Below are 24,321 nucleotides of genomic sequence, written 5' to 3'. Positions count from 1 at the left end.
TCCTTCCAGACCTAATCTTCCTTGCTTGTGCAGACGGACAATACGACCACGATGTATTACCTCAACAAGCAGGGGGGCTCGAGATCGCGCGCACTGTCACAGGAAGTGCAGGCGATCTGGCACTGGCTGTTAGCCACAGGACTGACGATAACGGCAACTCATCTGCCAGGTGTGCAGAATGTTCAGGCGGACGCCCTCAGCAGGTTGCTTCACAAAAATCACGAGTGAGTCATAAACAACAAGGTGCTCGATGACATCTTCGCCATGTGGGGCACTCCAGAAGTGGATCTGTTCGCCACCACCGAAAACAGCAAATGCCGCGACTTCGCCTCGAGGTATTACCAGCCGGGGAGTCTGGTGAATGCGTTATGGATCCGCTGGTCGAACAGCTTTCTGTACGCTTTTCCACCCATTCCCCTGATTCCGGCGGTGCTCATCAAGCTGGCCCGGTCCCGGGCGCGGATGATCCTCATTGCGCCGGAATGGCCCAGGCAGTGGTGGTAAACGGACCTGCTTCACCGGTCGATCCTGCCTCATCGGCGGCTGCCGTTTCGGCTGGACCTTCCCACGAAGTTCGGGGGGCAGATGGTGCACCCCAACCTCTCATCATTGAGTTTGGCGGCATGGCTCCAGAGATGCAATATGGCCACTTGAATCTTCCTGAGGATTGCATGGACATATTGAAGGAGGCTGAGGCCGTCTACTAGGACCTCTTATGCTTACAAGTGGAAGAGATTCTGCATCTGGTGCAAGTCTAAGAACTATGATACGACGACCTGCAAGGAGGATGTTATCCTTCCATACCTTCTGCATCTAGCTCAGTCTGGCCTTAATTTCCATTCCATTAAGGTTCACCTGGCTGCATTGACTGCTTACAGAAAATGCCCTTCGCAAGCATCCTTCTTCCAGATTCCTGTGATTAAGGATTTTTTGGAAGGGTTGTAGAAGGTGTTCCCTCCTGTTCGGCTTCCTTCGCCTTCATGGGAACTGAATGTGGTGCTGTCCAGTCTGATGAAGGAACCTTTCGAGCCTATTCATAGGGCTTCACTGCAGCACCTGCCTTGGAAGGCGGCGTTCCTCGTGGCCATTACATCGGCCCGCAGGGTAAGTGAAATTCAGGCATTGTGTTGCCTGGAACCTTATACTGTATTTCATGCTGCTAAGTTTGTTATGCGTACTCACCCTAAGTTCCTTCCCAAGGTGATTTCTGATTTTCATGTTAATCAGACTATAACTTTACCAACATTTTTCCAGAATCCTTCCACTCCAGCAGAACGGTCTCTTCATTCCCTGGATGTCAGAAGGGTGTTGAAATTCTATCTGGATAAGACCAAGGGTATTCGTAGATTCGACCAATTGTTTGTCAACTATGGGTCGGTTAGGACTGGTCTGGCTACTTCGAAACAGTCCATCTCTAGGTGGATTGTGTCATGTATCCAGCTCTGTTATCAGAAAGCGAATAAGACCTTAAGGGGTAAGCCTAAGGCTCATTCTACAGGGATTCTGATGCCAGAGCAGATGCTCAGGTGGGCAGGCTTTGCTGCGGAATCTGATCGCACAATAGTGGTGTTGTCTGTTTCTCCACCGCCGGGTTGTTTTTTGGATGGGCTTGCCATTCTATTCACTAGATTATAACTATACACAGAGATCCCCTACTACAGAAGGAGTAGTTTCTTACCTGTAACTCCAGTTCTGTAGTAGGGGTATCTCTGTTATAGTCATAAGGGCCCGCCCTCCTCCCCGGTGGAGAAAATGGTACTGTGATGTATTCTACAGGCCTTGCTTTATGCACCTTCAAAAAGAACTGAAAGTAAAAGGAGTGGGCTGTGCATGCTGGGATACCGAGGGTCTCTAGAGAGTTCCTTAAAGGCACGGTATCCCTTTTTCAGACACATAATGGCAGCCTATGGAGGCTTGTCTGTCCATCCCTTTCTTTCTATCATTTCAAGGACTTGGTGAGGGGAGGAAAGTTTCTCTAGGGGGGAAACTTGACAGATTGTGTTAAATGTGTTAGTAATATCCTTGGCATTTCTAGTTGAAGTACTGGACAGTGTAGCCTTGTAGGTACAGGCTGCATTATAGTCTTTAATTTTCTCTTAAGTGTCTATGCAGGACTGCAATGAAGCTCGCTTAAGAGATTATTTTTGATTGCTCCGGGGTCCACGCACATGGGAGGGACTATTCACTAGATTATGACTAGAACAGAGATACCCCTACTACAGAACTGGAGTTACAGGTAAGAACCTACTCCTTACCACTGGCTAAAAAGCCAGGTGACTCAAGGCTTTACTTAACGTGGTACCACTTGGAAGCTATGTGCGTGTGCTATTAAAACATTGGCAATCCATAATTGACATGCCTCCAATCCTGTGTAATTAGAAACCAAACTCATCAACATGTTGTTTGCCATAGACCTAATTTTTTATTTATTTCTATATTTCTTTAAACAGTGCCGCCTGTCTGCCATGAGCAAAGGCTCTCACAAAGCCTGGATATGGCCTTGAATTCTGCACTCAGCTCCATGCCATCATTTACTTCAAAGCTGCCAAAGGTTCCACAGCAACTGGCTAGTGACGGTGGTCTCAGCAGCATTAGTTCCTGGGTTACTAGCACTCTGTCAGGTACACAAATTTAGCCATGAAAATATTATATATATTTATATAGCAGTTGTTTGTTTTGTACTCCTCTATTCCAGGTAAAGGTCTTTTGCAACTTGAGGAAAATATCGTCTTATTTCCAAATGGAAAACAAAGGGGTCAAGTGATCTTCCTTTCAGACAAGTGAACTATAAGTAGTCGTCTTCTGCACATATACAAAAACATCTCTCAGTTTTAGCTTTGTTTTAAATGAAAAAAAGTGGATATCTCAAAAATAAGTTTGACTAGTAACTTTAAGAAGTAAGACTTTGTTTAAGAAAATGGGAGGCAATTATAGTTCATATGCTAAGGTTCCTGTTGAAATCATGTTTGCGGGTTTCAACTATCTCATGAGTCACTGCTTTGCTTTTACATTGTGCCACATGGTAAAGATATAGTACTGCTTAAGCATGCTTCTTCATAAATTACCTCCATATCTTAAGACTAATCCTTAGTTTTCTGTCTTGGTCCTTGCAAGGCACACAGAAAGACCTGAGGCAGCCCTAGCAGCAAACGGGAACACCACATATCTAGCACTAGGGGCGCTTTTACTTCTGCCATCGCGGACAACTCACCATTGCATTAAACCAAGATCCTTCACATAGTGCAAAGCTGAATGAACTAGTGGTGGCCATGTTTGCTGTGGAGAAACTCATTTACTTCTGTTTGAGATCAATATCATATAATACCTGGAATGAGATTTGTGGCAGGGTCTGTCAATCCCTCATGGCCTCTAAAGTTTAAGGGTCCACCAAGTCCTTTTGATTGTCTGACTTGTATATTGTTATGATATTGGGGAAGTACTCTTCTTCCATACCGCATCATCTTTCCATCTCTAGAGTGTCTCTCCTAAAGAAAGAAAGCCATGTCAAGGGATCACTTGTTCTACTAGGCATCCCCCTAGAACAGAGATACTTTATTCAATCCCGGTTCAAGGCCGCTCTTCTTCTGCAGGCAGAACATGTCATTCACTCAGGATCAATCATCTCATCTGCATTTTGCCAATGAGTTATATATTTGGCTACCATCCAGAGGTACCTACATTACCTGACCCTTGTGATTCCCTTACTAGACTCTTTGCCAAGTGCTAACCGGACAACCTCATAAGAGCCCATGAGATAGAGGAACCCTCCATTTGTGACCCAAACTCTTTTCTGTTGCCCAGGTGAGGTGAGCATGCACAGAACATATACAGAGGAGCTCAGGATGGCGAAACGCCACTGCAACTAACTGGATAGCAAATGGAGAACATGTCTAGACACTATGGATAAAGACACTAAGACGCTTCCACCAGCAGATATGGAATACAAAGTGCACAGCTCTTGCAGACCACATAGAGCGGTCGCAAACTGCAGCTAGGAAATCCTCACTGTCATTAAAGTTTTGCTGCCCTCGTCAGCAACATCTGCAGTGTTGAATGGTGCAAATAGTTACTACTTTACATAATTTGAATACAGCTTTTTAACCAGCACCGAGGAACCTATGTTATTCCAAAAATGGAGTGGGAAGGATGAGGTTGTTGTGCTAGTCTCACATAGTCTGTGAAGTGCAGAGCCATTTTATTCAATATTCACACCGGCAGTACTGGTATGCTGGTGCGGCATTTATCATTTCTGGAGCTACTTGTTAGGATCTGAATTTACCATACATGTGTACCACAAACCTTTGATTGACTTTTTCACGGCTAATGATTCAGGCAAATCCTCTCCTAGGATCGCCAAATGGCAATCTAGGTTACAATAGTTTAACTACTGGGTGGAGGACATACCTGGACCTAAACATGTGTCGGCCTTTTGTCTGTCTCTTTTGTCATTGGAGCAGTCTGGTCCCATGAACGAAGTTGAGCCAAGTTATAGCGTCCTGGATGGCTAACAACTGCCTTAAGCTTAATGGGAAGAAAACCGAAGTACTTGTGAAAGGTAAGGCTCCCACCGTCTGGCCCTCAGCATGGTGGCCTCAGACACTGGGACCAACCCTGTCCCCTTGTGATCAGATAAAGAATTTAGGGATGTGGTTGGATTCCAAGCTTTCCTTTGATAACCACACTAGGCTAGTGGCGAGAAAATGCTTTGGTGTTCTGAGAGGACTCCGGATGACCTTGGATATTCTTCCAATCACAGCGAGTAATACTATGGTCCACGCCCTGGTGACGTCACGCTTGGATTATGGGAACGCCCACTACTTGGGAGCTAGTTCCAAATGCGTGCAGAGGCTCTTAACGCATTCAGAATGCTGCTGCTAGTCTCGTTATAATACTACCTAGGAGAGCCCCTTCCAACAAGGCCCTAGCTTCCCTTCACTGGCTCTCGGTAAGGGAGCGAATTCTTTTCAAAGCTGTGTGTGAGCCATCGCATTCTACAGAGAAAGGGACCCACCTATCTGCATGACTTTCTTTCTCCATACTCGCTGACCCGTTGTTTGAGATCAAGCGGGACTGGGCAGGTTAGTATTCCGACCATCAGGAGAACAAGGATGGGTGGTTGCTCCTTTCGTTTCCTAGCACCTAAACATTGGAATAAACTTCCCCCGGGGCTTTGGCTGGAGTCTGCGGAGTCAGTCTTTCAGAAAAAGCTAAAGACCTGGCTCTTTCCCTCTGTAAGTCCTTTTGTTTAATATCTTTTTCTTCTCTCTGCCTGGAACCTGATCTGTGGCGCAGTGTGGGGACACACTAGTGAGTGTAACCATGTGCTTTATAAGTTTGTTATTATTATTATAGTGTGTGCTGTGAAAAGCTCTACAAATGGTGCCGTTTCGCAGTCCGAGTGGAATGAGCCATTAAGCAAGAACATGGTGTTATCTAGTGTAAAAAATAATTTGTATCACAGGGTTGGCCTGCTGTCAAGCATTTGAATGAAGCTGTGGTATGTAGCAATGGAGCTAGCGGAGCCTGATGTGGTGCTTGGTGTACTGACTGACTGGTTGTTTCCTCCACTAAGCAGGATATAATTTTATATCAAGAAGGCCATGTAGGCTATGAAATGGGGATGATGTATACTTATGTATACCGATGTCAGTTAATTCATTTCACATGCGGATTCGGAGCTTCGCTTCTGCGTTCGTCAGTTTTTGACAACCCCTCAAAATGAAGTCATGCGATAAGTGCACCCTCATCCACCTGAAGGTGATCCGGGACCGCAAGGCGAAGCTGTACATTGCTGAACACAGGAAGAAGTCCCACTCAAGTCCCCGCTCCCGAAAGAAGTCTTCTTCGTGGGAGAAGTCATCTTTGCAGTCGAAGATCTCGAGTCCTGCTGGAAGCGTAAGAAGGGGAAGCTGGACTGGACCCAATCCCACCACTTTCTATCAAAATAGAAGCCTGGAGGAAGTAAAGGTGCTGATCTATCTCACTCCTAATCTCCAATTGAGGAGCCGATTTTGTAGTTAATTTGATGTCCCAGAGTTCTCAAGGCCATCTGTGATGCCACAACAGGTTGAAGCTTTTAAGGAGGCCCTGCTGACATTCTTCCAGCTCCCTCTGGCTTTCCTTCGAGCCCCAGGGATCCACAGGGGCTCCCAGTCACATTACCTTTGGTGGGTCCCTCAAATGTGCCATCTGAACCCCTTGGACTTGTTACAGGTTCAGCACTAACTCTAGAGCAGACTTCTATCCTGGCTGCAAGACCCACATTAGTCCTTCCTTCCTTGAATCTGGTACCCAATCAGATGTTCGACCTCAAACTGTGTTGGCTCGACCCCGACTGAGGTCACACTCTGAATCCGCTTTAGCACAACCGGTCCCCATATATCTTGCATCTAATCCCATGCTACTAATACTACAAAGGCACTCTCAGAGGCTCCACTGTTTTTTGGCTCCAGGTCTGAGCAGAACTTACCTCCCCACCCCATCATGATGATGACCGCCTTTACAAAGACTTACAGCAGATGAGTGGGCTTCCTTTGATGTTCTAATTAGATGAGCGGCAGAGGTTCTGGACCTACATTGCCTTCAGTTGAATGTACTTACTTAGGTTTTGCAACCAGTGCCAGCCTTTTCTGCTCTGCAATGAAGCCTTTATAGATGCATTAATGGGAACTTGATCAAAACCCTTCTCGTCTCCACCGGTGAGTAGGCAGGAGACCAGATGCCGTAAGCATGATCCTAGCAATCCTGCTATCCTCACACAGCATCCCACTCCCAAAACTCTGATAGTCCAGGCTTCCACCAGCAAGGGGAACTCTAATTCATTCCCTCGGACAACCCCCTTCCTTTACCCCCCAATCCAGGGTGTCAAAGACTATTGAAGCATTCTAGAAACAAATGTTCTCCTCAGCTAGCCTAGCATTGCTGTCAGTCAGTGCAGTGTGTTTATTGGGCTGATATATGGGCGCCCTTTAGGAGATTGCCGGTAAGATCTTGTCAGCGATTCTAGATAAACTTATAGTATCCCTTGTTCAAACCTTTATGGATATTCAAGATGTGGGCAAATACATGATTTGTGCTGGCCTTGATACCACGATTGCTAGCGACAGGCACCAGTTTGGTGCCCCATCGCCATGCATGGATGCAATTCACTGAGTTCTCTGAGGAGTTCAGGCCTCCCTTATGGAAATGCTTTTCGATGGCTCACATTTGTTTGGAGACAAAGTTGATTAATCCCTAGCACGTTTTAAGAAGAATACGGTCAGGACACGCTCTGAGTATCAAGACCCCTGCCAGACAGTTTCCTCACTGTTTCAGCAAATTCCATCACTACTCCAGGGGGTTGGTATATAGGCAACACCAGTCTCCCAAGCCCCTTTTGGAGTCACTGCAGTTCTTTCGTGACTGAGAACGTGCATCTGGCAGCTAACAAACTGGTCATCCATGGCATTAGTTCTCCCTGTCTCCCTCCCCTGGGGCAACCGCCTCCAAACCACTTTACTTAAATTTAAGGATTCACAACCACCCGATGGGAGGCAGAGTCCAGTACTTTACCCCAGGGTGACGATCCATCACATCCTCCAGATGTGTCCTCCAGATTTGTTCAGCATGGTTATGCCTTATTGTTTCCTTCTACCCCAACACCCCCTCCCTCCCTCCCATACTAGGCTAACATTAGAGGGAGAAACTATCTATTCTAATGCAGAATGTAAAAGCTTTACTCTCCAAATGAGACATCAAGAGTATTCCGGACTCTGTAATAGGAAATAGGTTATTTTCGCTATTTCCTTGTATCGAATAGGGTTGGATGGCTTCGGCCCATCTTGGATCTTCGCCTTCAGAATGCCTTCCAATGGAAGAACAAAGCCAAAATGATCGCACTCTTCCCAGGTTCTGTCTGCTCTGGATCAGAGTAACTGAAAGGTGGCCTTAGATCTGCACAATATGCATTTTCATATACCTTCCCTGCAGTCTCAGACAGTATCTGCGGTTCAGAGTAGGCCAGGAACATTTTCAATTGGCTCGACTCCCCTGCCGTGTCACCAGTGCCCCTCGGGTGTTACTGAAAGTGATGGGGATTGTCACTACCCAACTTCATCGGTGGGGTATACCAGGTTTATCCTACCTTTGTTGAATGTGGGCTCTCCACTGTCAATTGTAGACCACCTCTACACAAAAGCAAACCTCCTGACATCATTGGAATTCGTGATCAATGAGCCGAAGTCGCATCTGACACCTTCGCAGAGGCTCCCTTCCTCCACAATATCCTTGATGTTTCAATTTAGGGCCTGCTCTCTGGAACATTCGTACTATAATCCCTATGTTTTGTCTGAATGTTTTAGCCTCTGCACTGGATCTCAGTGAGAGCAGTTCTGAGGATTCTTTGAACTACACATCTTCAGTGGTGGCTTCTCAACTGCAGCTAGACCAGAGGTAGACCCCTCTCCCTTCCCCACCCAGAGCTGACTGTGATGACGATTGCATTGCTGCTGTGTTGGGGCTGTCACCTGGAGGAGGAAGAGATCAGAGGACACTGGTCTCCGGCAGAAGCCCAGCACCATATTAGTATTTTAGATTTGCAGGCTATTTATCTGGCGCTGAAGGGTTTCCTGCCATCTGTCAAGGGCCAGCTGGTACCCCCTTCTAGTAATATAGCAGATAAAGTGGGGTCCTATGCTGGATGCTCTGCGCCTCTGGAGATGGCTGGAACGGCATGGCCCATTCCTGGTGAACCATCTGGTGGAATCTTTAAACGCCTGGGCAGATAAGTTCAGCTGGCGGTGACTGCATCCTGAGGTGCCAAAGGGTATCCTCTGGTGGCAACCTTGGCTAGACCATTTTGCCACAGTTGAATGCGCAGTGTCAGAACTTTTGCAAACTGGATTTCCCGCAAAAAACTTTCTCTAGGAGATGCTTTCTGGCGGGAGTGGAACACCAGGATTCCTGTACGCCGTCCTGCCCCGAGTGCTGCAGAAATGGCAAGGTTCAAGTCATCCTATGGCTCGAGATTGGGCCAGGAGAGTGTGGTACCCATAGTTTTTGGGCATTAGTGTCTGCCCCCAATCAGTTTGCCGCTCTGGTAGGAACTTCTGTCACAGCAGCAGGGCAGGATCTGCACTCGTACCTGTGCAATCTACACCACCATTCTTGAAGTTGGAGCAGTGGCAGTTTACTGCGTTCGATCTACCACTCGAGGTAGATGTCAACCTTGCAGCCAGGTGTTCATCTACAAAGTACATTTACATCTGGTGAAGGGGCAACTTTGGGGCCTCGTGAGAAGTCTGTAAAACAGACCCTTTGCAAACCGAACTGTCAGATGTTCTATTGTTTTTTTTGTCTTTGGCCCAGCAAGGCCTTGCGGTGTGCACTATTAAAGGTTAATTGTCAAGCCTTTTGGCAGTTTTGTGTGTGCCAGCCTACTGTTCGTTACCAAATCACTTGTGAAGTTTCTTAACGGTTTAACACATGTTCCTTGCCAAACAGTTTGTTATACCACAGTAAGACCTTAACGAGGCCTTCACGTTTTTTATGTGTACCACCTTTGAGTCCATGCACATGTGCTTGTTGCATCTTCTGATGTCAAAGACTGTCTTCCTCATTGCGATCACTTCAGTTCATCACATGAAACCACATTTTTTCGAGGCAGAGTGCTGCTATAGGACTCAGGGGGTCGTTTTGAAAAGTCTAAACTTCTTTCCACATTGGGCAATACAACACCTCACCCTACGAATAGGCGAAGGCACTCCATCAGTTACACCCCAAAAGAGCTTTAAGCATTTCCATAGATTGGACCAAGGACAATCGGGTGGACAATCAGCTTTTTTGTGTGGTTTTCCAGCATGAAGAAAGGGAATGTTGCAAAAGAGGGCTCTGTTGAGGTGGTTAGGCCTCTGCCTTCAGATCTGCTTGCTTTGGCCTCAGGAAGGTCTGGAAATCCATTCCACCTGGGCTAAGGCTGCTACCACTGCCTTGTCAAGCGAAGTGCATGTCCTTGTCTTCCAGGCTCGGATTTGGGCATCGGTTCGATATGTTGACAAAACACGACTTCATTGATGGTCCGGTCTGACAGAAGGGGCATTTCACCTGTTCAGTCCTGCAGGACATTTTAGCCTGAGCCCACCCTACAGACCCTCAACTAGTCGGGAGCTACTGGTTTGGTGAGCAATCTCCGGTTAGACATAGCTACAGGGGTGTGAAATCCCTATAGCCCAACACCCAGGACGTATTATTTGAAGTCAAGGATAACAAGTCATCATGTTTGGGACAAGTAGGTGGAACACCCTGCAGCACAAACCCTTTGGCTGCCAGTTTACAGTACCACATTATAGATCAGGTGATTGCATTGTCTGCAGTTAAGGTAATATACATAATAGGTGTCCATGCGTGAATGCAGTTCGAACTTGTATTTGTTTCATTAATGCTGTCCCAAATCTGACCCTAGTGGCCAGATTCCTATGTAGTTGTCAGAGGAAACAATAGAGGCATGGACCTCCATAGAGAGCATTGCAGGCTACTATTTAGATCTATTTACAATGTTGAAAGCAGTTTAGATCCATGAATGTCCGACGCATAGATCAATTTTTAACAGTGGTATACTTTTTTGGTCAAAAGGTACTGGTTAAGACACTCTTCTTTGGTGCCCAGAAATGGTCTGAAACCAAACTGAATATCTGAGATGGTATTTTTCTCATTTGCCCATATTATAAGCCTATCCATGCTATTTTGACAGTAGAACCTAAGCAAGAGATCAGGTGATTCACCTTTAGTTAAATGTATCGCCTTTAAAAAAAACTACTATCAATTGTGACCAGGATTTTGATAATGTGGTGCTAGTGACTGTACATTTGTAACAACCAAAGCCCATAGATCGATTTTCTTTTAAAGAAAAACAAAGGCACCGGGGCCTGGGGCATTCCCGTTAGGGCCCTTGTAAATGGCATCAGTTGCTTTCTAAATCCAGAACACTGTTGCTGTAGTATGGGTCATATCACTGAAGGAGTCTGATAATGACACAAAGTTTGAGTCCGAGAGCATAGTGCTAAAATGTGAGAACCAAACATATGCCTGAGTTAGAACTCCCAAACACGTTGAGTCACGAAACAAGGGAGAGATGATGACATTTCAAAATCCAAGATTATCCTTTAGGGCACTTAATTGTGATAGGGTCTCTTATCTAAAGGCAGCTTTTCTTACAGGCACAGTTTCTGATACCTGGTCTGCATGCCAGAGCCTCTACGTTATCATGAGGATGTTTTTTAAGGGTGACTAATGGATTGCTGTAAGCTAGCTTGCAAGATGGAGAGAGTTGGCCTAATGGCTAGGGCGCTCGACCTCGGACCTGGGGAACTTGGTTCGAGTCTCGGTAACGACGCCAAAACCTCCTGTGATTCTGGGCAAATCACTTAATCTCCCGTGCCTAAAAAAAATGAACGTGTGTCTTCATGTAACGTAACTGGTTCTATGTAAAGCGTTCTGATACCTGATTCGGTTCGGGTCTAGTTCGCGCTATATAAAACTCTGCAAAAAAAAAAGTCAAGCCAATTCTTTGGTTTAATGTGTCTTCAATGCAGTTTGCCTGTCTTCAGCCTTTGAACCACTACGCAGATCAAAGAATCTACCTCTTTGAAGTCTCCCAAACTGTGGAATATCTCACAAGTTGCAAGGTATCAGCCCACTGATTAGATTTTAAAATCCTCTTTAGTGGTAAAGTCAGATAATATATTACTACTTTCAAAATGCCACTTTTAGAATGTTGGATAACAAACAGGAGTCACCCTGTAAACCCAGTTGAGACTGGATGTCATTATTATGTAACAACCAACAATGTCTCAACAGTTAACAATGAGAAGACCGTTAATAAAACATGCACATTACGTTGCAGAAAGGGAAAACAGAGAGACCGAAGCAGTTGTTTGAGAAATATTGTGAGTGGTTTATATTAAAGCAAATAAGGACCAGAGAAACAGTGTCAGCAATATTTACAGTGAGTTAAGTAGCCTGAAGGTACTTGTGCACATAAGTGCTCGCGAAAAGGTGAACGGCGCAAGTGACAAGTGTGACAGCGAGAGGTGGCGCAAAAACTAAACAGTAGTGACAATATTTACAAAGGGTTTTTGGTTCACGGTTATTAATTTACAAGAATGCAAAAGTTTAGGCAATTTAGGTGAACCGTGGAGATGCACCAATATTTGCAACGTACAGTCGATGACGTTTCGACCTGTTAAGAGTTCAGGTCATCAGGACAAGGTTATCGTGCTGAACCGACAGTGGGGTCCCAAATGTAAGGTTATCGCGGGTCCAAGAATAGGGACAATGTAAAGGGCATGAAGGCTGGGGTGCACAGTCAGTCACGGTGTTCATAAGCGGTACGTGGAGGAGAAGGTCAGTGTCCTCGAGAAAAAGGAGGCATCCAGCGCGGGTTAACATTGGAGAGGAGAGGCCCTCCGGTGTCAAAGGCCTTAAAGAGGGCCCTCCATTGAGTAGAGGAGAACGTAGGCATTCTAGGGAATTAATCCAGCCCACAAATTTAGTCCAGGGTCAGCAATCGTGCTTGTGTCCACATGTTGGCATTTTCATGCTTAAAACCTCTAGTAGCCTTTTTAGAGATAATCCCTAGCTGTCACCTTTCCGTCTTCTGGGAGGTGTGAATGACTCCTGATACGGGGAAAAAGAAGCTTGGCTGGAAGGAGGTGTGACCTCTTGACAGGCTGGTCTGGGGAATGCGCGAACCAAACGCACAAACTTCAAAGAGGCACACCCTGTCACAGGCAGATGTAACTCACACCAAAGCCTGCCCTAGACATCGTTCAATTAGCCAGGGTGTTACCAATCCCAGTGGGGGGGAAACCTGCTCCAGAACTGGTTTGAAATGGAAGTTCCTCATTTTCCTCACAAGTATGCCCGGAGGTCTGCACATGGGAAGAAAGGTACTGCCATATTGGTTTTTGGTAGAGAGGGACACTGTGGGATAGTTTAAAGTAAAACACACAGGAATTTCTGAAAAAGTGGGTAGTGTCACCTCTGGGAACTTTTACCCTATTGGTTAGGTAGTGCAGAGGAGTTTCCTACACCCACAAGTTGGCACTGGGCTTAAATTTGGCACCTCCAGTACCCCACTCAGAACACTCTTGGATTCTAGAACATTCATAAGGAAGACTGCCCTACTGTCTGAAGACGGAAGATTGGACCTGCTTTCCTGGCACACAGGACCCCAGAAGTGACTCCAAGGGTCAGTTGGCTGGTCTCCTGTTTGAGCTACAGGGACGCAACAAGCTACCAGAGGCCTTTGCTGCTTTACAGCAAACCAGACTGTGGTATCCAAAGTAAACACTTCACAGGATACAGAAGTCATTATGTAGACCTAATTTCATTCCACATAAAAGATCTCACCCAGCACACATGGATCTTGAAGGCAACTGCCACATTTATCACAGCCCTCCAAATAACTCCTCCATGACATAGCTAATGACACACATAAAATTCATGTGAAGGAAACCTATCGACATCTACAGAGTTCTAAGTGTTCTGAGGAGCTTAGCTCAGATGCCACACACCTCCCGACCTTCAGATGAAAATAGAAACTATTTACACAACATGAAAGTAAAAATTAAATATAACAAATAGAATAAATAAACATTAACCATAATCCTTAAGATAGGCAGACTGTCTCATAGCTCTTTCAGATTTCCTTGTTTCAACATCCTTTCCCATATCTTGAACAGATTGCTTTGTTCCATCGTTTTCCCCCAATTCTCTAGTCACATCACCGGACCTGCCCAAAACATCAGGAGAATCTGTCTCTCTTTTCAAAATTGTAACTCTGTTGAGATTTCAAATGCAATGGTCTTGAGTCTTAACAGCATTATTAAATATCTTAATTGCACGTATAGGTTTGAAATACTTAGAACCACTCCTACACATCATGGGGTGTTTTATCATCACCAAGTGCGTGACAGTGACCTGTCGTCTTCACTGCTCTCCTATTGTCAAAATCCTTTATCCTTCTTATTATCTTTGACTCCTCTGTCCTCTTTCCCTTTTAAACAATTCATTTTTGCTTACCCATGGAGGTTCAACAAAGGTGCTGGGAAACTTCCCACGAAAAAGTGTAAAAGGTGTTTCTCCAGTAGAGGTGTAAATATGTAAATTTCAATTTTTTTAAGCACTTCCTTTCTCCAGTTCAATTGGTTGAACTTGGCCAAGCCTATTGTTTCTTTGAGCACTTTATTAAACCTTTCAACCATGCTATTGGTCTCTGGGTGATAAAGCGGACATTTTTTATGCTGTATGCCTCTTTTGCTCAATAATTCCCCCATTCCTTTAGAAACTAGTTGAACACCATTGTCCATTAGAATAGTTTCAGGAGCCCCCCCCTCTACACACAAGTTCCTCCAAAAACTTGATGACATGTATAGTGCCTATTGCTGTTGTGAAGCACACTTCCAGCAAACCTGAGTAAGTGTCTACAACTACAACAATATAAACTTGTTAACCATCCCCATGAATGTGCCCTAAAATATCTAGTGCAATATCTTGTCAGGGCCTTGTGGGGTGCTCTGACAGTCATGGGTTGTACTCATCGACTCCTGAACTTTTCACTCATGGCACAAGACAAACAATTGCATTTAACTCTCTCCACTTGTTTGTCCATGCCTGGCTACCAATAAGAGGCCAGTAATCTCTCCTTTGTCTTGGAGATACCCAGATGTTTCATGAGCTGCACCTATCAATTCTTCTCTAAGACTACTTAAAGGTACCAGTCTTTTGCCTTGAAACAGCAAACCCTTGTAAACACCAACTTCCTATCTTACTCCCTAAAATGACTTCGCAATCTTGGTGGCCCTTGTTTTTTATTGAACCAACATTTCTGAATGAGTAGCAACACTTCCACTATTACTAGATCAAATGTCACTTCTTCACACCATCCATCATATTAGGGTCCTCTTTAGGAACCAGGCATGAGAGTGTATCAGCTACCCTATTCTCCACACCTGGAATGTATTTTGCAGTAAAACGCTATTCTTGTAGAGCAATGACCCACATAGTAAACCTACCCAAAAGTCCAATCCTTTTTTATTAAATATTTTAACCAAAAGATTCTGATCGGTGCTAATTACAAAATTAACACCTCATAGAAATGTCTTTAACTTCTTAAAAGCCCAATTAACAGCAAGGACTTCTTTTTCCACTACAGCGTATCTGGACTCCGCATCCCTCAAACTCTGTGATATAAACCTGATGGTGTTCATGCCATCAGTACTTTGCTGTTGTAACACAGCACCCAGACTGTTTGCACTTGCTTCTGTGATTATGAAGGGTTTCTTTATAAGATCAACGTTTTTCAAACTGGATGCAGAACCAAGCCTCTCTTTGATTGTGCAAAATTCACCTTCACAATTACCATCCCATACAAAGTCCACACCTTTCCTCAGGAGACTGCTCATATTTGCAATAAGGTCTGCAAAATTCTTGACAAATTTACCATAGTGTTCCACCATACCACAAAACTTCCATCAATTCCTCTTTGGAAGAAGGGAACTTGTGCGTTGAATAGTGGAAACTAGGTCTTCCTTCGGTTTAATAGCATCACAACTGATGTTATGACCAAAATAATTAATAGCATTAGTGTGAAATTTACACTTTTCAACTTGGATAGTGAGGTTACATTCACACAAGGTCACTAAAACTTCCCTCAGGCGAACATTGTGTTCTGCTTCATCTTTCCCAAAGACTAAGACATCATCCTGGTAGATGCACACCCCATCTATGTCCTTCGTTGAAAGGCGGATGTCACAGAAACCAATCCAAAGGGAACCTTAATAAAGCTATAGATGCTGATAGGTGTTGTAAAAATTGTGTAATCCCTAGATGATTCCTGCAACTCGACTTTATGATAATCGGAGGTCAGGTCAATGGTACTAAATACCCTAGCACCTTCTAGTAATACGAACAGCTCAGTAGTGTTAGGCAGACAGTACCTATCCACAGTCACATTTTTGTTAAGTTGTCTTAAGTCAATTCACAAGCGTAAGGTCCCATTGGGTTTCCTGGCTGCTACAACCAGGACCAACCATTCTGTGCCCTCCACCTCTTCTATAATTCCATTTTTTTAAATTCATGATCACAGTCCGCATTTCTTCTCTGAGAGTTAAATGGCACATTTCTAGCCTTGCAGCATTCAGAATGCACATTTAGCTAAAGTCTTATCTTGTGCTTGTAATCAGTCAGGCATCCAAGTTGTAATCTAAATACGTTGGGGAAATCACTTTTTAACATACAAATCATTGTCAGTGTTCATCTCCACAGCACACATGTTATCTCTTTCTTTCAGTAGAATAGGCCGGTCACTTTTACAATCTACCATTATCCACAAATCCGCTAGATGCATCCAACTGATGATGCTGGTCCCCTCCGTAAGCACAGGGCTTTCTGTCTGGTCTGAGCAACTTGACCTTCCTTTGCAGTTTTGCATTGAAGAAAATATTTGAAATGATGGTCATTTTAGCACCTGAATCAAATAATGCACTAGTGGCTTCACCTTCCACTAAAATGGTATCCTGCAGGCTAGTTTTTACTTATCAGCCACCTGCAATACAATTTGCCCACACTCAAAATCGTCAACTTCATTGTCATCGCTATCTTGGGCTACCTCTACATCAACTCTTTTAACATTGGGTTTACATTACCACCGCACAATGCCCCTTTTGTTTGCACTTTTTTACAAATAAATTTCAAAACTTTTATCATTGGTCAGGTGACCAATTTTGTCACATCTGTAACACCTACGTTCTATCACTTTACCCTTTGCCATTTCTTTTTCCCTTTGACTTGTAACATCTAAAATTTCTCCTTTATAACCTGCACCTTAAGGTCTTTGCATACTAACTTTTGATTATGTCTACACACTGCATGAGGTGCTCAATCCTTTTAGCCACCATCAACACCTCATCAAGAGTGGGCTCATCACGTAACCATAGCATTTCTCTCACCTTCTCCATGTTACACCCAAACATAAACTGATCACGTATACAAACTGGTATCTTTCTAAGATGGTGCTAACGTTTGGTAGAAAATGTTTGCCTAATTTTTTAAGGCAAACTTCCTATTCATTCGGATTTTCAGCTTCCAAAGTGGAAGGATCAGTATAATGATCAAAAACTTCTTGGCCTTCAGAACCCAGGCAGTGAAGAAGTATTGAGATCTTTCTCTCAGCACTTAATGAGGTCCCACATACCTTTGCATATCTATCAAACACTTTTTTCCATTTCTGCCATTTCATGGGAGGTGTGCCTAGACTGAACATGAAGAAAGGTGGTGCAGTTATGTTCTGCATGTACAACAAGGTAACACATATGAATAGTAACAAAAAAATATGAAAGTGAAAAGAAAATATAGAAAAAAGAGTTCTTGATGTAAAGAATACCCAAGTAGTAGTCATGTTAGTCAAGGCAAATTATACAGGATATGTCACCATTGGAGTTGATCTGTGGCCATGAATAGTGTGAGTGCCACTAAAGCTAAAACAGAGGGACGCCGGGATTCCAGAAGTGTGAGTCACTACTCATCAACACCCACCTAGGAGGAGAGCATTACAGTAGGAATGTAAACCATTGACAGACTAGGAGATTCCCAAAAGTGAGCGTGTCACTGATAACCACAAACACATAAGATCTTCAGAACCAGACTCGTTAACCAACAAAGTTCAAACAAAACCAGTGTGCGTGTCACTGAAAATATATAAACTGAGACACGCTGGCATTTCAAAACTGTGCGTGCCACTGCTAATTAATACCTATAAGAACGTAAGCGCTGCTGAAGCCATAAAGTTTAAGACTCACATGAAGGATTCCAAGAGTGAGTGTGTCACTGGAAATAACAAAGCCTCTGCAAAAGGTTTCAGAAGTGAGTGTGTCACTGAAAATGACAAGCACCATTCAAACACAAGTGTCTGTGCCACTGTTGATTAACAGCATGTGGAGGTGAACGCCACTGAATACATAGAGCTAAAGACACGACTGACTGATTCCAAAAATGAGCTTGTCACTGAAAATCGTAAAAACCCTGAAAAACACAGGTTAGCACTCCAGAGGTCTACCCGTTACGTTAGAGCCACACCCATAATCCCAAGCGAGGCTACGGATCCGGCAGTCTTGATGCATCCCGCATAGACGTGTTTCAAGTAGCAGAAACAAAGCAGCTCCCCATAAGGCAAATAGATCTACACGCTGACCTGCCATGAAATCCAAGAGACAAGTAATCACAAGTAAGTGCTTATGTCCTTTGAATGGTGGTGCCTTTGCAAATGCATTAGACACGTCTCTGGTACTGTGGAATGTCTTGTGAGCCTGACGAATTGCACACTTTTACCACGAAGTAGTATACCAAGTCTCAAGACCAAAGAGAGAGGATGTGAGCAGGAGCATTAAGCACGCATCCATGGCCGGATCGGGCACGCTCAAGGGCTGAGCCAGCAATCTTTCTTAACTGGAATGTCTAATTCTGTGGACAAGACAGAAGGCTACGCGCACGAGACCATTACGGCCTTCCCCAGACAGTCTACCACGGCCCACACATGACCATGAAATATGAGAGAAAAGCACAGTCTTCCCCTAAGTACATGAAACAGCCTCTTCTCATAGGTACGATCTCGCCAGGTAGAAAGTCTGAATGCAAAGTTCACCACCAACAGGCCAATAGCTTCTGCTGAACTTAGAAGTCCTGCTTCTTGTGTAAGGCTCCCAATTTTCCGTTTTTTACAGATAAATGCAGACAGAAAACAATGTTTTTTTGTCTGCATTTATTTTTAAAAGTGGATAAGTACAGAAAATTATGCTTCTTTTAAGTGACTCTCCGTGCTATCTGTCATACATTATATGCCAGCAGCTGAGCAGATGGCCAGCATGGGAAATTAAAAAACAGGATCCAATTCCTTTAAATAAGGTCGTATGTCAACATACATTTATGATATAATGCTAGTGTTTACCAGTGAATGTATTGTTATATAATATTTGACAGCTTAAATAGCTAAAACACGACAGGCATCAAAGTATGAGTGCGCTTCTATCGGTTCAATAAATATGGAAATGTAGTTTTTCAACTTCATTTATAAGCAAAACACAAAATAAATATGGATAAATACAGATAAATGGCCCAAAAATAAATATGGATAAATACAGACGGAAATATTTAGAAAAAAAAATACCATAAAACCGGGAGCCCTATTCATGTGTTGAGATCTTCTTGTGGTAATCCTGCCGACTACGCCAGTATGGTATCCAAAGTAAATACTTCACAAGATACGTAAGTCGCTATGTATATCCAAGTTTATTCCACATAAAAGATCTCACCCATCACACATAGATCTTGAAGGCAGCTGCCACAGTTGCCACCGCCTTTCAAATAACTCTCCTATGACATGGTATGTATAGAGTTCTAAGTGTTCTGATGAGCTAAGCTCAGATGCCACACAGACCCAAGAGGACCTGACCTGGACCCCGCTGCGGGCCTCTGTGACAGTGAGATCTGACCTCCAAGTGCTCTCCTGAATGTACTGACCCCACGGCTGTAGGCAGAGTGTACTTTCTCCCTGCTTAACTGAAGGTTTCACCGGATCTAGCGCAGAGCAATGCAGGGCCTCACACCATGCAACTCCTTATCTGCGTCTTCACCTGATCTGGCAAAGAGCCTCGCATTACAGCTTTGAGCACCTTCTGATTGGTGGCGTCACTGGATCTGACGCAGAGCCTTACATCGCAACACCATACAGTTCAAGCTCACAAGCTTCAACAAACCTGACGCAGACCCTCACGTTGCAGCTGCATGCAGCCCCCACACCAAAGACCAAAGGTGCAGCTCCCAGCTGGCCAGTCCTAGTCCGTGTTCCATTGTGGTTGGCCTGAATTCATGACTTTGTCCTGGTTCGGCACAACCAGATACCTGCAGTTGCCGCTACTTTTACCTAAAACTTTAAGAACTCGTAACTCCATTTCTACTGATTGGATTTTTATTTTATTTTGGTGTCATGTTATGTATAAAATGTACTCTAGTTTCCTAAATTGGTTTATGATTGTTCTTTTGTTGTGTTTTCACATTATTGCTGTTTGAATACTGTAGAAATACTTCACACATTGCGTTAAAGTTAAGTAACTGCTTAGTGCCAAGCTACCAGGTTTATTTAGTGACTTTTACGGTTCACCCTGACAAGGATTATGATTATTTGAGGTAGGTTCTCACCCACCAAATATTACTTCAATCTTTCAATCAATAAATGAACTATGCATCACAATCTGCTCTGCACCATCATTTACTGAAACTGAACAGTATCTCTGCAGACCACAACCATAAAAATCTCTCTTTAATTTGTGTACCCAGAAAGAAATCAAGTATCAAGAAAATATTTCACTGGTTAACGTTCTAGGATTTATCTTATTTTTTTCTTTTGCATGCGCACACATACATTGAGCATTTCAGATGCTGAAAATGAGCTTCACATTTTGTAGTAACTACTCAGACACTGTTGTTGAAACAGTCTTGTAGTTTAATACTGAAGGCCACACTGTTCAGGAGCTGGCAGCTCCTCGCAACAAGGCTCCTCCTAAATTATAGTTCAGAACACAACATTCCACCTTACATCTTTACATGTCCTGGAAGATATGCAATAGAATGAAGTTACCAAGCGAAGCCATGGTAACATTAAGAGAACTGTAGTAAATGCCACGCAGTTTTCCTTCTGTGACTAGCGTGTCAGCACCTATCTGTGTGGGGGCCACCTGGTGCCAAATCCTGTTTAGTGGTTTGTGGGTATCCTACGAGGCAATATTCTAGAGCCACCTAGGTTATCTTTGAGAAACTATGCCTTGACATTGTGCTGGTCATTGTAGTTATGTGCACCATTGTGGAGAAGTGTGGGGGATATTCACTCGTAATGGTTTGCCTTTTTTTCCAGATCACAATCGAGGCAGCAGCATCCAAGGATGTTCTTCCTGCTCGAGAACATTTTCTGCTTATTCGAAAACGGAGTCTGTGTACCAACTTCCTTGTGGCCACTTAATGTGTCGTGCCTGTCTCTCAGAAAAGCAGCGCAATGCCACAGTTGTGTGCTTGAATTGTAAGAGATCAGCCGCTTCTCGCGATATCCAGAGAATCCATTTCTAATTTACTTTCATGTGTCACAGAGACCAGCAGACGGGCCAGTAACAGAGGACAAAGATATGGTTCTTACGCCAATACTATGAGACGGCAGGCGGATGTGTTCTATAAAATCATGTTTATGCTCGAGACGACAAGGTTTGGGGGCTTAATGGAAGGTTAGAAACCACACTGAAGCTTGTTTTGTTTGTGTTAACTGTTTAATTATGTTAGCAAAACTTACATCATGCACATAATCCTACAAATAAACAATGTGGTATTTTGTTACTTCAAGTAAAGATTTTAGCCTGAAGTAGTAGCATGGCTTTTTAAAATCATATATGGCTGTCCATGTTTGCCTCCCATCTCCGAAATCAAACACGCATGTTTACAGGCGAATTCCATCTCCCCATTGGCTGCACCCTTTCTGCTTTTACATCACAAGTTTCCACTCCACTTCAGGTCAGGGCGGGGTCACTCAGAGGTTGGGAATCTGGGGGAGGGTATGGCAACAGTACAGCACATAACATATTCCTCCTCTTAGTTTCATTTCACATCACATCTTTGTACACAGATGTCAAAATAAGCTATATTTTAGTTTTATCTTCTTTTTTTATTTATTGGGTACACCAGTGGTAGGTAACGTTATAATAAAACTGGGCCCAACTTTCTTTCAGGGATGAAAATAGTGCAGTCTGTGGGAAAAATAGCAAATCATGATTGTCAGAATCAAACTGAGAACAATGAAGGCTACAGATAGAAACTGCAACTGGGAAAGTCGCCAGTATGAGTTTGCTCATTGTTTGGTTGATATTTCGGTGGGTAAACCCATCAGAGGGGTACAGTAGTGGCCATTGGGTAGGTAAACAAACTTCTCAAGAGTAAAGATCTGTACATTTAGGTAATATTTAATGGCGTGGAGAGGCTGTGAAAGAAGTGTGTAAATTGTAACTAAATAACACCCCTATGATCTGAGGGCGGTTAGGGTAATGAGTTTGATAAAACCCCCAAACATTATGGTACATTTGCAGCTTAACCTCGATTGACTCGTATCAGCCGCTTTTTCACCAGTAAATCCTACTGATTCATGGTTATGAGTGCGCACAAAAAATTTACATTTTACTTAGTTGGTGCATACGCCAAGAGTTTTATGGCTCCCAAGAAGAGAGTAACTTTGAGTTACTGAATTGTACTTCTTAAAAAGTTACTATTTGCTTTGAAAGTCGGTCCTATTATAGTCACACATGGAACTCACAAAGGAGGGGTGAGCAATTGATTCAGAAGTTATTATGCACAATATTGTTGTGCCCAGATGACATACCTTGTGAGATGTCCTGCCATTACTTTTACACCTTTTTATGTCACTGGAGTATTTTGCCAAAAAAGAACTTGGACTTTAGAAAAACAGGCTTGGGTGCATGCCACAGTTTGTCTTGTGTTTGTTTTGCATTGTTGCTTTTTGGAGTTTGCAGCAGCTTCAGTTCTTGTGCTCAAATTCTTAGACCTTAGTGAGCTACCTCCTTGTTGTGCTGTCGTGTCCTAGAACGCCTTCTAATAAGGTGTGACCTGCTGAAGTTGTTAACCTTTGTGAATAGCACTGTGATCAGTGGAAGTCAGATGTTAAGTGGCTTAAAACAAATGACTGCTTCAAGGGTACATGAAGAAGTCTAATACTCATCTTCTTAGTAATGATCTGTACAAAGAAATACATATTTCAGAACTTCCATTGTAGGGGTTATAAGAGCTTCATTTCATTTGGTCGGTATTACTTTATGCCTTAATAAAGTTATGGTAAAAGTCTCCATTTCTCTTAATTTATTTGTTGCATCATTGTACTAATCGCACAATATACATTACTTTTTAGATTCCCCTGTACAATGACTTAACTACATCGAAGTGTTGACAACGAAAGGAGGTACATCAAATGAGACAAATGTGTACTACCTGGTGTACTTTTTCGTATAATCCATTTTATGGAATATAGGCGCAGTTTGCTTAATACATTTTAAAGCATTGATTGTAGGGTTTGCCTAACCATATAACAGGGCTGAACAAAGTGACCGAAAGTATAAAGGAATGTAAAGAACTTAAAAAAAAAAAAAAAAAAAAACAATTATCCTGTAAATTATGACATATTCCATTTGCAAAATATATGCATGCATGAATGCCCGGGGGATATGAAGCCTAACCACCAAAAGTCATTGCAAACACGAATCCCATTTTGGATCTACATGCGCTGCTCAATGGCTGAGACACCTTAGTAAAGGCGATGTCAAAGAACACAGCAAAGATGTAGAAAAAGAAAGAAGGCACAAGCCTATGGAAGACCAAAGCTTACTCCTTTCACTTTTCGCTTGCACTCCTATACTTGTCCACAATAAGATCTGACAGACATTAAACAGTTAAAAATATTTATTTTAACTAACATGTCCTAACATGCAGTATACGTGCCACAACAAGCAGGAAAATGCATAGCTCAGATACGGTCAGCATAACAGCTAGTCTATAAATCATGAAGGGAGATGTCATCATGGAAAGACAATCGAGACTGACCTCCCTCCCCTTGCTAAGAAGCAGTAATTATTATATATTAGAAGGTCTCTGGGCTTTGTTGGCAGACCCCATATCTCAGCCTATAGATGGTAGATCTACATCATAGGTGCTGTCTCGCTCTTCTCTCTGGAAAGGTCCCTCTCAAAGTGTGTGCTAACTATTCGTGTATTCTAATAAGACCAAAAGTATGTTGTCCAAACAGCTGCATTGGTATGTTTTGTCTAAGAGCTAAAGCCTGGCCGGACAAAATAACAAGGGGCATCATTGTTCGATCTTGCTCACAATGTTCAGTAAAAATCCCAGGAACTTACAGAGAGTGAACACAGCAATGAGTTCTCATGTGAAAACAGCCATAGAAATTATTGTAAAAATAAAGTTGTGTAGTGACGTGAACAAAGCAGTAGGCAAGCTTAAGCGTGCTCATGCTAACTTAGAGAAATAGGACAATGTCCCTATGGGCCATGTGACACTCTACATGAAAAATAAATCTGAACATTTCAGCCTGGACAAAGAACACTCACGCTTTGCTGTACAATCAACCGAACACTGGTCCAGAATATGAGCACATGTACAGTACTACATTGGAGATCTACAACAGATCACTTCTAAAACTGTCCTTGTATTGAGCAGATGTGTTTTGATAGC

General features: G+C 43.4%; 1 protein-coding gene across 1 annotated transcript in view; it reads left to right on the top strand.

Moving 5' to 3' along the window:
- Positions 1-22,923, top strand: part of UBOX5 (U-box domain containing 5) — a 130,728-nt gene extending 107,805 nt beyond the window's left edge. The window contains exons 4-5 of the mRNA XM_078678709.1: positions 2,451-2,621; positions 20,942-22,923. Of these exons, the coding sequence (XP_078534835.1) occupies positions 2,451-2,621; positions 20,942-21,150 (380 nt within the window). The 3' untranslated portion in view covers positions 21,151-22,923. The remainder of the gene's footprint in view (positions 1-2,450; positions 2,622-20,941) is intronic.
- The last annotated feature ends 1,398 nt before the right edge of the window (positions 22,924-24,321 follow it).

This window comes from Lissotriton helveticus, chromosome 2_2 (genome assembly GCF_964261635.1).
Source record: "Lissotriton helveticus chromosome 2_2, aLisHel1.1, whole genome shotgun sequence".
Taxonomy (NCBI): Eukaryota; Metazoa; Chordata; class Amphibia; order Caudata; family Salamandridae; genus Lissotriton; species Lissotriton helveticus.
The sequence above is the reverse complement of the archived record's forward strand: the minus strand, read 5'-3'. Positions and strand labels throughout refer to the sequence as shown.